The sequence below is a fragment of the Macaca mulatta genome, chromosome 6, assembly GCF_049350105.2.
Source record: "Macaca mulatta isolate MMU2019108-1 chromosome 6, T2T-MMU8v2.0, whole genome shotgun sequence".
NCBI classification, from domain to species: domain Eukaryota; kingdom Metazoa; phylum Chordata; class Mammalia; order Primates; family Cercopithecidae; genus Macaca; species Macaca mulatta.
In genome coordinates, this window is record NC_133411.1 from 140,472,910 (window position 1) to 140,489,520 (window position 16,611).

At 34.7% G+C, this 16,611-nt stretch overlaps 1 protein-coding gene across 6 annotated transcripts in view; it reads right to left on the reverse strand.

Annotated features, from left to right (window-relative positions):
* The window catches only part of RAPGEF6 (Rap guanine nucleotide exchange factor 6), a 215,647-nt gene that overhangs the window by 137,788 nt on the left and 61,248 nt on the right, over positions 1 to 16,611 (reverse strand). For 4 of the 6 annotated variants that reach the window (XM_001101427.5, XM_002804506.4, XM_001101236.5 and 1 more), the window contains exon 5: positions 7,324 to 7,393. The exons of the other annotated variants lie outside the window; for them this stretch is intronic. In XM_001101427.5, the coding sequence (XP_001101427.2) occupies positions 7,324 to 7,393 (70 nt within the window). The remainder of the gene's footprint in view (positions 1 to 7,323; positions 7,394 to 16,611) is intronic. 6 annotated transcript variants of the gene reach the window in all.

Genomic DNA, 16,611 nt, shown 5'->3' on the forward strand with positions numbered 1-16,611 from the left:
CACATAACGTGGTGGAAGTAAATTCAGACCTATCAGCAATGACAATGAATACAAATAGAAGAGTCTTTCCAGGTAAAAAAGAATCTCATGTCAAGACCCCAAGTATTAAGATTCACAGAATCCTGATACTTCTGAGAGAAGCCCAATAATTTTAAATATTTCTCTGCTTTCTGGTGAAGGAAATCCCAATCTAATACATTTCTTGGTGTCCACACCCGCTATAAATCATTAACTTAACAAAGGTTTGTTATCCTTTTAGTGGGGAAATGGCACCTACTTATTATCATCATAATCTGAGCTCTATAACCACTAGGAATGGTTTAACTGCTTGGATATCGCTGCTTCTAAGCTTTTGCAATGAACAACCCTAGGAAACACATTTTTCTTCTTAAGGTGAAAAAATTTGGTAAATACTTTTAAGAGAAAAAAATAGTCATGTGTCGATGCTGACGTTTCCTACTGACGTTTTAGACTGGAGTTTTTCTTAACATCTTTAATTTTACACAACTCTTATGCTAAAATAAAAATCTTGATTACTAATGACATTTATTTATGCATCTATTAGTTATATTAACTATAATTATAATTATAAATTTCAATTATTTCCAATTAAATGTATCATAATATATAGAATTTTTCATAATTTATACATAAATATTACCCATACATATATAATTGCTTTAAATTAACAAAATCAACATTACCACTAACATCCTGGTTCCATCATCCTGGATACTAATTTGAATACTAATATTTATATATGTATAGATTTATGTATATGTGTTATGTTAAATTAATTATAATTAGTTACATATAATGGGCATCTATACACACACATATACAGCCATGTGTCACTTAAACGATAAGGATACATTCTGAGGAATTAATTGTTAGGCAATTTTGTCATTGTGTGAACATCATAGAGTGCACTTACACATAGACAGTACAGCCTACTACTTATCTAGGCTATATAGTATGGCCTATTGCTCCCAAGCTACCAACCTGTAAAGCATGTTACTATACTGAACACCGTAGGCAATTATAACACAATGTTAAGTATCTGTGTACCGAAACACAGAAAAGATACAGTAAAAACACAGTATTATAATTTTATGGAACCATTGTCATACATGTGATCGGTCATAACCAAAACATTGCTCTGCAGTGCATGACTGTACAGAAAACTGTAAAAAGACCACTAGTAGGCTGGGCTCAGTGGCTCACGCCTGTAATCCCAGCACTTCAGGAGGCTGAGGTGGGTGGATCACCTGAGGTCAGGAGTTTGAGGCTAGCCTGACCAACATGGTCAAACCCCATTTCTACTAAGAATATAAAAATTAGCTGGGAGTGGTGGCGTGTGCCTGTAATCTCAGCTACTCGGGAGGCTGAGGTAGGAGAATCACTTGAACCCAGGAGGTGGAGGTTGCAGTGAGCTGAGATCATGCCACTGCACTCCCGCCTGGGCGACAGATCGAGACTCCGTCTCAAAAATAATACTAATATTAAAAAAAGACCACTAGTAACACCAACAATGAGACAACTGGCTCTTTCTGTGCTAGGGGACATACTACATTAGGAATGTACAGGTAAAATACTGTCTCTTAAAGTCACCAGAAATAATAATTATTCGTGGAGCTATACCAAAATTTTACATATATTAGAATCATGTATTTTGTTTTTTGGGGGAAAGAGTAAATATTTTCTCCTTTTGAATTGTTTTTAGTATATAAAAATATTTACATGGCTCTCCTAAAATTGCTCTTCTTTCTCAGGTTTCTTCTAGTTCTCTTTGCTTTTTTATTCTTTTAAATGGCACAAAATGCAAAACAAAATAAACACTATACCTGATGGTATATTTCACTGGGATTTCATTATATTCATAGGGTAAACTAACAAAAAGTAATATCCTTATTCTGGTAACTCCATACCTAAGAACATGGCATCTCTTTTTTTCTCAAGTTTAATTTTTTTATTTCAGGGGTATTTAAATACATTGTTTCTGCACATTTGTTAAGTTTAATCTTAAGTGTTTTGTTTGTTGGTTTTATAGATGGAGTCTATGTTGCCCAGGCTGGAGTGCAGTGGCTATTCACAGACAGGAATAATGGGGACTACAGACGTGTGTCACGACACCCAGCTTAAGTATTTTTCATACAGTTTTTGTAAATGTATTCTTCTTCCCTTATGTGACATATGTTACAGATCAATTCCTTTATCCCTATTTAAAAAATATCCTGGGATTATGATGGGAATTGCACTAAATTTTAGACAAATTTTGAGATAATTTATATCTTAAAAATATTGTCTCAACTGATTTAAAGAAGATCTAAAAACAACTTTTTATGGTTTTCTGTGTAAAGGTCTCCTACAACTTTTTTTTAGATTTAATCTGATGTATATAGATGGTTTTGATGTTCATAAATGGTATGTCTATAAAATTCAATTTTCTACTTGCTTGTAAGGAGAAATACAGTTGATTTTTATGTATGAACAAGTATCCAACGACCTTGCTGAAATGACATAAATTTCAAAAGTTCACACTTAGGTTATTTGGGGTTTTCTACATATAAATTATGTCATCTGTAAATCACAGTTTTATATTTTTTTCCAATCTCTTTCTTCCCCTGCCTAAATGCATCTCCTAGCCAATAGTTTTGGTATGGTGAGCTTTCTTCATATAATCCCAAATGTTGGGAGAAAGTTTTCAATGTTTATTATAGGGTTTCTGCAGGTAACAATTACGTTATAAAAGTTTCATTCTCTTCCTAGCTTGCTAAAAGCTTTTAAAATCATGAATGGGTTTTGATTATCAAGAGCTTTTTCTGCATCTACAGAAATTATTACCCGATTTTTTTTCTCTAATTATATCAATGTAGTGAATCCCATATATTTTCAAATGCTAAATCAACTTGTGATTCTGGAACTAAATTCAATGTAGTCATGTTGTTTTATCCTTTGTATGTACACTGAGATTCAACTACCTAAAATATTTAGATTTTTACATTTATTTTTATTTAAAAATACTAACCTATAATACTGCTTTTGTATAATGCCCTTGTTAGGCTGTTATAAAAATTATAATAGGCTCATAAAATAAGGCAAAGAAGTTAATATTTTTTTTTTCCTGTTAGATGCTCAGTATTATTTCTTCTTTAAATGTTTGGAAAAATTTACCAGTGAAGTCACATGGGTCTGAATTTCTAAATGAAAATGTTTATAATTACAGATTCACTTTCTCTGCAGATCTTCTATTTGTGTGTGTATGCGCTACTTTGGTGATTTTTTTTTAAAGGAATTTGACTAGAACTTCAAACTTACTAGCTTTAAGCTTTCCATACCATCTCCCTTATTAGCATTTTAAAAATGTTTGCTTGATCATAGTAGTGAATCCTTTTTCATTCCTGATACTGATCGTATGGCATGTTTTATTTTTGATTATCTCTGACAGGGGTTTATCAATTTCCTTAGTCTTTTCTGAGACTCAACCTTGTCCTTTGTCAATCCTCATTATCCTAAGTTTGCTTTTATGCCATTGATATTTATTTTTATATTGATCTTTATTATTTCTTGGCTTGTGATTTCTATTCATATACTGCTCTTTTAATTTCCTGACATGAACACTTTACTGTTAGCCTTTGCTCTTATACTACTAGGGCTTAAATTTCACAACAAGAAAGGCTTACACTGAATTCTACACATTTTAATAGGTCAAATTTATTCATTTAAAATATTTTCTAATTTTCTAAGTAATTCTTCTTTTACAAGCAATTTAGAGCATATGCCTGAATTTCAGAATTTGTATTTTTTTCTAGCTGTGTTTTTATAATTGGTTTTTAAATTAATTTCATGGTGGTCAGAAACTATAAAATTTCAAATACTGAAATTTTGAGACTTGCTTCATGTCTCAGTATATGGTCAAATTTAAAAAACATTCCAAGCACACTTGAAAAGTAGGCACACTCTGTTGTTGATAGGTGTAGTGTTCCCTGTATGTCTCTTAGGTAAAATGTGTACATGATGAGGTTCAAATCCTCAATATCCTTAACTGATTTGTGCTGGTGGTTTTGTCAGTTACTTTGGAGGTACATTAAAATCTCTCGGTCAGGCACAGTGGCTCATGCCTGTAATCCCAGCACTTTGGGAGGCCGAGGCAAGAGGATTACCTCAGGTCAGGAGTTCAAAACCAGCCTGGCCAACATGGCGAAACACTATCTCTACTAAAAATACAAAAATTAGCTGGGTGTGGTGGGGCAACCTGTAATCCCAGTTACTTGGGAGGCTGAGGCAGGAGAATCACTTAAGCCTGGGAGGCAGAGGTTGCAGTGAGCTGAGATTGTGCCACTGCATTACAGCTTAGATTATAGAGCAAAATTCCATCACAAAAAAAACCTAAAAATAAAAATCTCCCACTGTGATTGTGAGTTTCTCTAGTTCTGATTTTACTAAGGACAATTTTTGTTTTATATATTTTGAAGGCATGTAAAGCTTCAGGATTGTGTAACCTTGATACAATTAACCTTTTATCACTATACAGTACCATTCTTACATTAAATAATGCTTCTTGCCTAAAAGTATACTTTGGGCCAGGCATAGTGGCTCACATCTATAAGTCCAACACTTGGGGAGGTTGAGGTGGGAGGATTGCTTGAGGTCAAGAGTTTGAGATCAGCCTGTGAAACATAGCAAGGCTGTCTCTACAACAACAACAACAACAACAACAACAACAACAAATAATTAGCTGGTATGGTGGGATGCATCTGTAGTCCCAGCTACTTGAGAGGCTGAGGAGAGAGGCTCACTTGAGCCCAGGAGTTCAAGGCTGCAGTGAGCTACTGCACTACTGCACTCCACTCTGGGCAAGGTTCTGTTTCTTTAAAAAAAAAAAAAGAAGAAGAAGTTAAAACAAGGAGATTACTTTATAATGTGTCAGATTAAGATGACTAACTTATCAGGCGATCAAGAATGTGTTCAGTAACAGACATTTCCAATCACCAGTGGAGTTATTCAAATCTGTACAAACAGACAAAACCATTTGACCAGTCATTTTTAACAATTCTGAAAAATTTCACCTATTTTGGATTTTCTCCTATAACTCATAAAGCATTTAAAATTATACCAATCAATAAATTAAATTTAAAAACTACCAGCCATAAATATATGTACTTGATGTGACTTTTTATTTTATATACTTGTTTTTCTGAAATAGTGAAGAATAAATTGGAGATATAATGCTTCTTGAACCCAAAATATGTCAACATGTATTTGCTAACAATAAGGACTTTGTCTTACAGAACCACAATATGGTTATCAAACTCAGGGAATTTGATATTATCCAATCTGCAGTCCATATTTTGAATTTATCGATTGCACCAACAATGTCATTTATAGCTATGCCTATGATTTCTCCTTTTCTTCCTCCTCGTATGAAAATATTACATAAAGTACGTAAAATAAGCACTAAAACAGGATGTATAACACTGAAGTAAAAGCAGTATTTCTTTTGCATACAGTATGAGAAATACAAAATACAACTAAAAAGTGAGAAAAATCAATACTGCCTGGGCAGTTTCCTTGCCATGTTCCTCAATACATACATTTAAAAGAAAGAATTCTGAGGCTCTAATAGGAATCCCATATATTCAGTGCTTAAAGAAAACAAATTTGAAACAATACATACTCCATCCTTGAACAAACTTGAATTCAAGAAAGATTTACTGAATACTTACTATGCAGGCAGCACTCTGCAATACTCTGGGAGATACAATAAGACATAATCTTTGCCCTGTAAGAGCTTAAAATCCAGTTGCTCACATAAAATTAGGGATAGTGAGTTCATGGTTATACAGACGATCCAGTTTAGGAAAGAGAAAACAAAATATTTGAAGATATCTGACTATAGCACCATGAAATGGAAAAGTAGTTTAGTTTTGAGCCCTTACACTAAAATGCTTCATTAAGAATTCAATTTCTCTTCTCGACAGTTCAAATCTAATCAGATGACATGGTCATCTACATGAGATCCTAGCAGGACAATGAGTCCACTGAGTATATGCTATTTTCTAGTAAGGTCATCTTAGAACAAGGTAAAAGCAAGCTATGTTCTTGATTCTTCTAATACTTTAAAAAAAAAAAAAAAAAAAAAAACCAACCAAACAAAAACCATATTCTAAAGTTAGATCAACTACTTAGCTCTTTTAAGAAAAAATTGCCGGGCGCGGTGGCTCACGCCTGTAATCCCAGCACTTTGGGAGGCCGAGGCGGGCGGATCACAAGGTCAGGAGATCGAGACCACGGTGAAACCCCGTCTCTACTAAAAATACAAAAAAAATTAGCCGGGCGCAGTTGTGGGCGCCTATAGTCCCAGCTACTCGGGAGGCTGAGGCAGGAGAATGGCGTGAACCCGGGAGGTGGAGCTTGCAGTGAGCCGAGATCGCGCCACTGCACTCCAGCCTGGGCGACAGAGCGAGACTCTGTCTCAAAAAAAAAAAAAAAAAAAAAAAAAAAAAAGAAAAAATAAAGAATTATTCCTTAAATACACCCTTAAATAAAAACTTATCTCAAATAATTAAAAAGTGAAAATACTGAGACCATTTCTTACTTGGATCTAATCATATGTCTTTTTACTTTTCTCTGCTTCATTCTCTCTAGTCTTGGGCACAGACTACAGAATTCAAAGTTTATTGAAAAAGTGAAATTGAATGGGAAAGAAGAAATCACTTGAGGCTGGCCGCGGTGGCTCACGCCTGTAATCTCAGCACTTTGGGAGGCCGAGGCAGGTGGATCACCTGAGGTCAGGAGTTCGAGACCAGCCTGGCCAACATGGTGAAACCCCCATCTCTACTAAAAAATACAAAACCTAGCTGGGCATGGTGCCAGGTGCCTGTAATCCCAGCTACTCAGGAGGCTAAGGTAGGAAAATTCCTTACATCCGGGAGGTGGAGGTTGCAGTGAGCCAAGATTGCACCACTGCACTCCAGCCTGGGCACCAAGAATAAAACTCTGTCTCAAAAAAAAAAAAGAAAAAAAAAGTCACTTGAAAACTCATGGCCCCCTTTTAAAAATTTTTAGTTTTCTGGTAGAAGGGGTAAAAAACACCAAATCTGCAAATTATATATAAGTGTATTATGTTTCACACTCTCTTGAGGATCAAAAAAAGTCTGAATAGACAGAAACAGATAAACTTGGTAGACGGTTCTGACGCTACTTGATAAAATCTCTAAAAGGTCACAGTAATAAAACCTCCTTAAGCATTTAAAGCCTACTACATTTAAAGTTAAAACTGAAGCATATCAAAAACAATTCAGCATTCTTTAAAGTTCTTACCACAATCATTTCTGAAGGCTCTAATACAAGACAATCACATCCTCTTTTTCCTCCAAACTGCTTACCAAAACTATAAAAACAGAAAAACAATTTCTTTAGCAAAGGTTATTAATAAAATATATCAATATAGGAAAAAAAAGCAACAAAAAAAGCCCTGAGATGTTAGCCAAGAAATTCTGATCCTGTCACTTATATTAAGATTTTCTAAAAAAGAAAGAAAAAAAAAAGAAAACTTTCTCAATTTCCCAGACATAACAGATCTCAATATAATACTACATGAAAATTCTTTTTAAACTTCTGCCTTTAACTAGTCCCTAAAATTAGTTATAAAAGATACCGATCTAATCTTAAATTTTTAACATCTGTCAATATATGTTGAACAAAGGAAAAAAATACACTTAATAAAAATCTAATAAAAGTGATAACCTGATTAGGCAATGTTTTATAAAAGTAAATTATTATTATCTTTTGGGAGTAGTATTAAGACAACAGATATTAAAAATAAAAAAACCTTAAAAGATATTCACACTTGAGTAGTCTCTTGGTAGCCAACTTGCATTGGTTCCAGAGTCTCCAAGGATACAAAAATCTACCAATGCTCAAGCGCCTAACATACAATGATATAGCATTTGCATATAACCTATGTACATCCTCCCATATACTTTAAATCAACTTGAGATTTTTAATAATACCTAATACAGGGGAAATGCTACATAAATAGTTGTTATACTTTATTGCTTAGGGAATAATGACAAGTCAATATATGCTTAGTAGAGATGCAACTATTCATCTTTTTTTTTTTTTTCCAGGATCAGCAGTTGCTTGAATTAATGGACGTGAAACCCACGGACATGAAGTGCCAACTATATATAAAGAAATGTAGTTAGATACAAAGATGACTTTTTAAAAGAAAGTGTTAGAGCCACAGCTCTTTGGAAAAAACTAAAGCTGGACCAGTACTAAAATAAAATGTTTTTTATATTCTTGGTCTGAGAAAGATTTCTCAGCATATTAAAAAAGAAAGCAACCACAGAGAAAAAGATAGATTTTCATTTTAAAAGATAACCTGAATTTTTTTTAATGGAGAATAAAAAACCCTGTCAACTATACCAAGACACAAATGACTTACATATGAAATATACAGAGTGCACTTAAAATAATGATAAAGCAACCAAAAATATCATTATATGAAAATTTATGAAATTATGAAATTTCATATTTCACTATGAAAATTTAGTGCCAGTGTCAGTTAATAAATAAAATATATAAATATTACTCCAAAATAACCAAACAGAAAAAAAAAACATTAATTATTCAAACAAAAGAAAATACCAAAAAAAATCTAATAAATAAATAAACCATTTATAAAGAAAATTATACAACTTCACTGATGGGCTAGAAACAAGGCTTAAAGTAACATAGCATATACTTTTATGGGAAGGCTAAATATTTAAAAATGTCAATTTCCCAAAGTATAAGGTTCTACACAAATAATAGTTAACAAAATTCTAATCAAAATCCAAACAAAGTAACTTTTGAACATAACCAAAAAACCACTTATGTTTTTTGAGACAGCGTCTCACTCTGTGATCATCCAGGCTGCAGTGCAGTGGTGCAATCACGGCTCACTGTAGCCTCGACGTCCCTGGGCTCAGGTGATCTTACCATATCAGGCCCAAGTAGCTGGGACTACAGGCAAGCACTACCATGCCTGGCAAATTTTTTAAATTTTTTGTAGAGTCAGGGGTTTCGTCATTTTCACTATGCTGGTCTTGAACTCCTGGGCTCAAGCAATCCACCCACCTTGGCCTCACAAAGTGCTAGGATTACAGGCGTGAGCCACTGCACCAGGCCTCACTTGTATTTTCTTAAGCAGAAGATCTTTATCTTTTGTTTCCCCAAATTCTTGTATCACCTAATACATTTAAAAAAGCAAATCTGTAAAAGTTTGCTTTCATGCAAGATGGAATAACAGGGACTGGGTTTACTCTCCCACCTGAGGACAAAAACAGAAAACAAAACAAAATATATAAAACAACAATTTCAAGACACCAAAAAAAGGCAGGGCAGGGCTGTAATTCCTGAGGTAGGAAATAAAAAACTAAGATGACTGTTACAATACACCATTTTACCACCTACAGGCAAGCTCTAGGCTATAATGTAAGAATAGAGAAGCCTAACACAGTCTGACAATTTTGGTGAGTTGAAAAGCTAAGCGTTTTGGGGTGTCAATGACAGGGGAAAAATGCTTAGAATTTGCAAGGCAGTGTTCCTGAAAAGAGGGAGCAGCAAAGAGAAAGGGGGAGAGAGAGAACAAGATTGTGCCCAACAGTATGCAGGAGCGTTTGTGTGCATATATGCTTTGAAGAAAGGTCCTCTTGAGTCTATGAGTGAGTACTGTGGATATGTGAGAACAAACCTAAGAGTCACAGAGGAAAGACGACATAATACATGGGGTTCTAGGTAGGGTCCTCAGGAATGTATTTCCTTAGTAACAAAATAAATTAGTCCCACACTAAAGTGCTGAACTTGTGCAAACACATTTAAAAGATAAAGCTAAAAATAATCAAATAGATTCCAATTAGCTAGACTATATGTTACAACAAAACCCAATACTACCTAAAGAGATGCAAAAGCTGGAACCCAGTGACATAAAATTCACAATGACATCAATAAAGAAACAAGCAACAACAACAAACCAGGTATGCAAAGAAACAGGAAAATATAATCCATAACCAAGAGAAAAATCAATCAATAAAAACAGACTCAGAACTATCAGAAGTATGGAAATCAACAGACAACAGTATTATAACAGCTATTTCTATGTATGTTTCATATGTTAAAGAAAGTAACAATAAATACGACCACAAGAGAGAGATATAAAAAAGACCTAATGCAATGTTCTATCAAATCACATATGCAGACACATAAGGTCTGTTTGTTCCATTTACTAGTAATGTTAAGATTGGTGAGTAGCTTCAGACAGTGTCAACTTGATCCACTGTTTATAAAGTTTCCTCTCAATTTTCCATCTATTAGTTTCAGCATTTTTTTTTATCAGTATGTAGAGTGAAAGTGTTATTAGGGCTATTAAAATACATATTTTATATTTTGATCATTATTTCTGAAGGTATTAGCTGTGGGGCACTAATATAAAGAAAAACTCTCAACTATTTGAGTTCCTAGAACTACTGTTTATATAAAGTGAATTCACTGTATATAAAGTGAATCCTAGAAAGAAGGTTCAGAAATATATTAATTTAGCAAGATTGAGGAATACAAGCACAATACCCAAAAATCAATTGTTTCATTGTATATTAGCAACAATCAGAAAATAAAATCTTTTGACTCCATTAAAAATAGAATAAAAATGATACATTTATCAAAATACATACAAGACTTCTACAAAGCTACAAATTGAAAAACTATGAAACAATGCTGAGAAAAATTGAAAAAGACCTGATTAAAAAGAGATGTATCTTGTTTATGCATTAAAATGGCAATTCTCTCCAAAGTGTTCTACAAATTCAATACAACCACACTAAAAATCCCAGAAAGTCGTCTTGGAGGACTGACATAATGACCCTAAAATTTACATGGAAATGTAAAGAGCCTAAAATAGCTCAAACTACTTTGGAAAATGAGAACAAAGTTGAAATATTTATAGTATCAGATTTGACACACTATTAAAGCTAGAATACTCAAGACAATGTAGTATTTGATCAACTTATAGATCAATAAAACAGGATAGAGAGAACAAAAGGAGACCTGATTTTTGGCAAAGGTACCAAAGGAATTCAATGGCGTAAGATAATCTTCTCTATAAATGGTGGGGAACAACCAGATACCAATACAGAAGAAACAAACGCAGTGGGGAATGGAGCTCTTAATATAACACCATAAACAAACATTAATTATAAGTGGATCAGAGCCGGGCATAGTGGCTCACGCCTGTAATCACAGCACTTTGGGAGGCAGAGGCTAGCAGATAGCTTGAGCTCAGGAGTTCGAGATCAGCCTGGCCAACATGGCGAAACCTCGTCTCTACAAAAAACAAAAAAATCAGCCCGACATGATGGTGCATGCCTGTAGTCCCAGTTACTTGGGAGGATGAGGCAGGAGAATCACTTGTGCCTGGGAGGTCCAGGCTGCAGTGAGCCATAAGCATGAGTCATAAGCATGAGACTCTGTCTCAAAAAAGAAAAAAAAAAAAAAGGATCAAGGACACAAATTTAAAAATTAAAACTAAAATACAATAACAATAAAATTTTTGTACATGCTCTATATCAGAAAGTTCCCTTCTGTATGTCTAGTTGATTCAAATACTTTATCCTGAATGAGTTTTAGATTTTTCCCAGATGCGTTTTTTTTTTCTGCATTTACTGAAAGGATCATGTGGTTTTTGCCTATTATTTTATTAATAAAGTATATCATATGAACTGACTTACAAATGTCAAACCAACCTTCCATTTCTGGGATAATCCCAACTTGGTCATGGTATAAAATACTTTAAATATAAACCAGGATTCCGGCCGGGCGCGGTGGCTCAAGCCTGTAATCCCAGCACTTTGGGAGGCCGAGACGGGCGGATCACGAGGTCAGGAGATCGAGACCATCCTGGCTATCGCAGTGAAACCCCGTCTCTACTAAAAAATACAAAAAAATAGCCGGGCGAGGTGGCGGGCGCCTGTAGTCCCAGCTACTGGGGAGGCTGAGGCGGAGAATGGCGTAAACCCGGGAGGCGGAGCTTGCAGTGAGCTGAGATCCGGCCACTGCATCCCAGCCTGGGCGACAGAGCGAGACTCCGTCTCAAAAAAAAATAAAAAATAAAAAATAAATAAATAAATAAATAAATAAACAAACCAGGATTCCGTTTCCTGTCATTTGGTAACAATTTCTGCATGTATATTCATGAGGAATAATAATCTGGAATTTTCTTTTCTTGTGATCTTTGCCTACTATTGGCAGCAGTATCACTGCACTCACAGAAATGAGCGGAAAGCATTTTCTCTACCCTTACCCTAATACAAACTCTTTTGGAATGTAGGTAATAATGCTTCTTATGTTTGAAAACATTCAGCTGTAAAGTTACCTGGGTCTACACTGCTCTCTGTACTCAAAGTTTCTTTTTTTTTTTTGAGCCTTTTTTTGTTATGTATGTCTTTGCAAGATTTGCCCAAGTTACTGATAGCAAGTTGATCATAAATTTCCTTTGTAGGCTGGGCGAGGTGGATCACCTGAGGTCAGGAGTTCGAGACCAGCCTGGCCAACATGGTGAAATCCCGTCTTTACTAAAAATACAAAAATTATCTGGGCGTGGTGGTGGGCACCTGTAATCTCAGCTACTCAGGAGGCTGAGGCAGGAGAATCACTTGAACCCAGGAGGCGGACGTTGCAGTGAGCCAAGATCATGTCACTGCACTCCAGCCTGGGTGACAAGAGCAAAGCTCTGTCTCTACAAAAAAAAACCCTTTGTAATATTTTTCTTTAGGATGGTAACGTCCCCTCTTTTATGCCTGATTTTGGAAATTCGCGTTTTTTTTTTTTTTCATGGTCAGTCTAACTCAAATAACTTTTGAAAGAACCAACTTTGTGTTTCAATGATGTTTCTCTATTATTTTTCTTGTGTTTATTTCACTGATTTCCACTGGAACCTTTCTTGAGCTTGCTTTTGAGTATATTCTGTTCTTTTCATTCATAAGATGGAAACTTAAGATGACTGGATCAAAACCATTTTTTTCTCATAAACATGATCTAAATTTCCCTGAAAGTACTGCTTTAGCTGCATCCCATAAATTTTGATGTGTGTTCACTTCCACTGAGTTCAAAATATTTTCTTCTAACTTCTCTTGTGAAGTTGTCCTTGGTCCATTTATAAATATGTTATCTAAATTCTCATATTTCTTTCTGATATTGATTTATAATGGAATTCCATCGCAGTCAGTGGACAAACTTCAAATGATTTCATTCTTTTCAATGTATTGAACTTGTGTTATGTTCCTAGATTATATGCCCTATCCTGGAGAACAGCCCATAAATCTTGAAAAAAAGATTATATATCAGATCAAAGTGGTTGGTAATACTTTTCAAGCTCTACCTTTACTAATTTCAGTCTAGTGGTTCTATTATTGAAAGACTTTTGAAATCACAAACTATAATTGTTGAACTCCTACTAATCCTTTCAATTCTGTCAGTGTTTACTTCATATATTTTGAAGCTCTGCTGTTAAATAGACAACAAAAATTGCTATGTATTCCTAATGTATTAATCCTTTTAACACTACGAAATTTTGCTCCTGGTCTCTAGTAATATTTCTTGTCTTAAAATCTATTTTGACTCAGGCTCTAGTTCTCTCATGAATACAGTTTGCCTGGTGTATCTCTCAATCCTTTTCAACTTATTTGTGCTTTTACAGCTGAAGTGTGTTTCCTGTAGACAGCATATAATAGGATTTTGAATTGTCATAGAACCTGATAATCTCTTTTGATTGGAATATTTAGACTATGCACATGCAATGAAATTACTAACTTGTCTGGATTATGTCTACCATTTTCCTATTTTTTAAATGTCTCATCTGTTTTGTTCCTCTGTTCTTCCTGTACTACCATCATTTCTGTCAAATATTTTTGTTTAGTGTCCCCTTTCAATTCCTTTGTTCATTGTGTAAATGTTATTTTTGTTGTTTTATATTTTTAGCGATAAGGTCTCATTCTGTTGCCGAGTTGGAGTGAAGTGGCATGATCATGGCTCACTGTAGCACTAAACTCCTGGACTCAAGCTATCCTCTCGCCTCAGCCTCTTGAGTAGCGAGGACTACAGTTGTACACCACCACACATGTTTTTTGTAGAGACAAGGGTCTCCCTGTGTTGACAAGAAGATCTCAAATTCCTGGCCTCAAGTGATCCTCTGGCCTTGGCCTCTCAAACCACTGGTATTACAGGCATGAGCCATTGTACCTGGCTGATTTTTGTTATATTCTTGGTGGATCTGTGGGATTGCAATATGCTTCAGGAACAAGCAAAGGTGGTCCACTCTCACCACTTCCAATGAACACCATACTGGAGACTCTTGCCAGTACAATAAGGCAAGAAAATACATTAAAGGCATACAGACTGGAAAAAAAGAAATGAAACTATGTTTATCATAGTAGACTGATCCTGTAGATAGAAAATGTTAAGGAATCTAAAAATATAAACTACTAGATCTAATAAAAGATTATATCAAGGTCACAGAATATAAGATCAATATGCAAAAACCAACTGTATTTCTATATACTGGCAACGAATAAAATGAAAATGAAATAAGATACAATTCCATTCATAATCCTATTAAGAATAAAATATTTGGAAGTGATTTAACAAAAGTATAAGACTTACACACTGAAAAATACAAAATATCACTGAAAGAAATAAAAGATAAATATATGCAGAAGCAACCCATGTTCATAGGCTAGAGACACAATACAGTTAAGACTGCAGCTCTCCCCAAATTAAATCTATAGATTCAAATCATTTCCTATCAAAACCCTGACAGGCTTTATGGTATAAACTGACAAGCAGATCCTTAAATATATATAAATATACAAAAACCTAAAATAGCCAAAGCCATTATAAAAATGAACAAAGCTGTAAGACTTACTGGATTTGAAGTTACAATAAAGCTATAATAATCAAGATAGTCAGGACTGGTACCAAGACAGAAAAATATTTAAATGAGACAGAACAAATGGTCCAGAAAAAAACACACACATTTATGGTTAACTGATTTTGAATAAAGGTACCAAGGCAATTCAATGGGGGAAAAAACCAGCCTTCTCAATAAACTGTGCTGGGTAAAATGAATATGCAAATATCCATATGCAAAAATACATATATACAAACAAAACAAAAAATTAACTCACAATGGATCACAGACCAAAATGTAAGAACTAAATTTTAAAAATTCTAGAAAAAGCTGTAAGATTAAATAATCGTGAGGTTGGTTTAGTCAAAGATTTCTTCGCTATGACACCGAAAGTTCTATTCTCAAAAATAAACCTTAAATTATGTATCATCAATATTAAAGTTTTATGCTTCAAAAGACACTATTAAGAAGTCACAGACTGGCTGGGCACGGTGGCACATGCCTGTAATCCCAGCACTTTGGGAGGCTGAGGTGGGCGGATCACTTGAGGTCAGGAGTTGAAGCCAGCCTGGCCAACATGGTGCAACCCCATCTCTACTAAAAATATAAAAATTAGCCAGGCATAGTAGTGGGCACTTGCAATCTCAGCTACTTGGGAGGCTAAGGCAGGAGAACTGCTTGAACCTGGGAGGCAGAGGTTGCAGTGAGCTGAGATCACGCCACGGCACTCCAGCCTGGGAAGCAGAGCAAGACTCCATCTCAAAAAAAAAAAAAAAAAAAAAAAAAAAAAAAAAAGCCACAGGCTGAGAGAAAATATATGTAAATCACATATATGACATAGAACTTGTATCCAAAATACATACATTCTTACTACTTGATAAGACAGCACAATTTTAAAATGGACAAAATGTCTGAATAGACATTTCACCAAAGAAGATACAGGAATGTCTAGTAAGCACATAAAAAGATCCCCTACATCCCTCATCACTATTGAACTACAAATCAAAATCACAGTAAGATACTGTTAAATATACCCCAGAATGGCAAATAATATAGAAGATTGTGAATACCAAGTGGTGGTCAGAATGTAAAATGGTACAGTCATTTTGTAAACAATTTGGTTTTTTCCCAAGAAGTTAAACATGTACTTATATAACATAGCAATTCCACTCCTACATACCTATGATAAAGAAGTGAAAACACATGGCCATATAAAGCCTTTTATGTAAATTTTGGTAGAAGCATTTTTGTGACAGCCCCAAATTTTTTAAATCTTCTGAATGGACAAAACGCAGTATCAACAAAGAATTAAAGACAATGTTGCATTTTTTTAAAAAATGGACATGCTAGAATTGATGTGTGCTAAAACATGAGTGAGCCATAAAAACACTATGCTACATGAAAAAACTAGATTAAAACTATACAACATATTCCATTTACAGAAAATAGCAGAAAATGTAAAATACTCTCTCTCCAGAAAGCCGAACCGTGGTTGTCTGATAATGGAGGTGTGGAAAGTAGAGATTACAGAGGGGCAACCAGATAAAGGTCATCTATGAAAAATTTAGAGCTAAGATTATACTTGGTGAAAAGCTGAATGAATGCTTCCAACTCCCCATGTCTTCATACCCAACTACTTTTTTTTTTTTTTTTTTTTTTTGAGA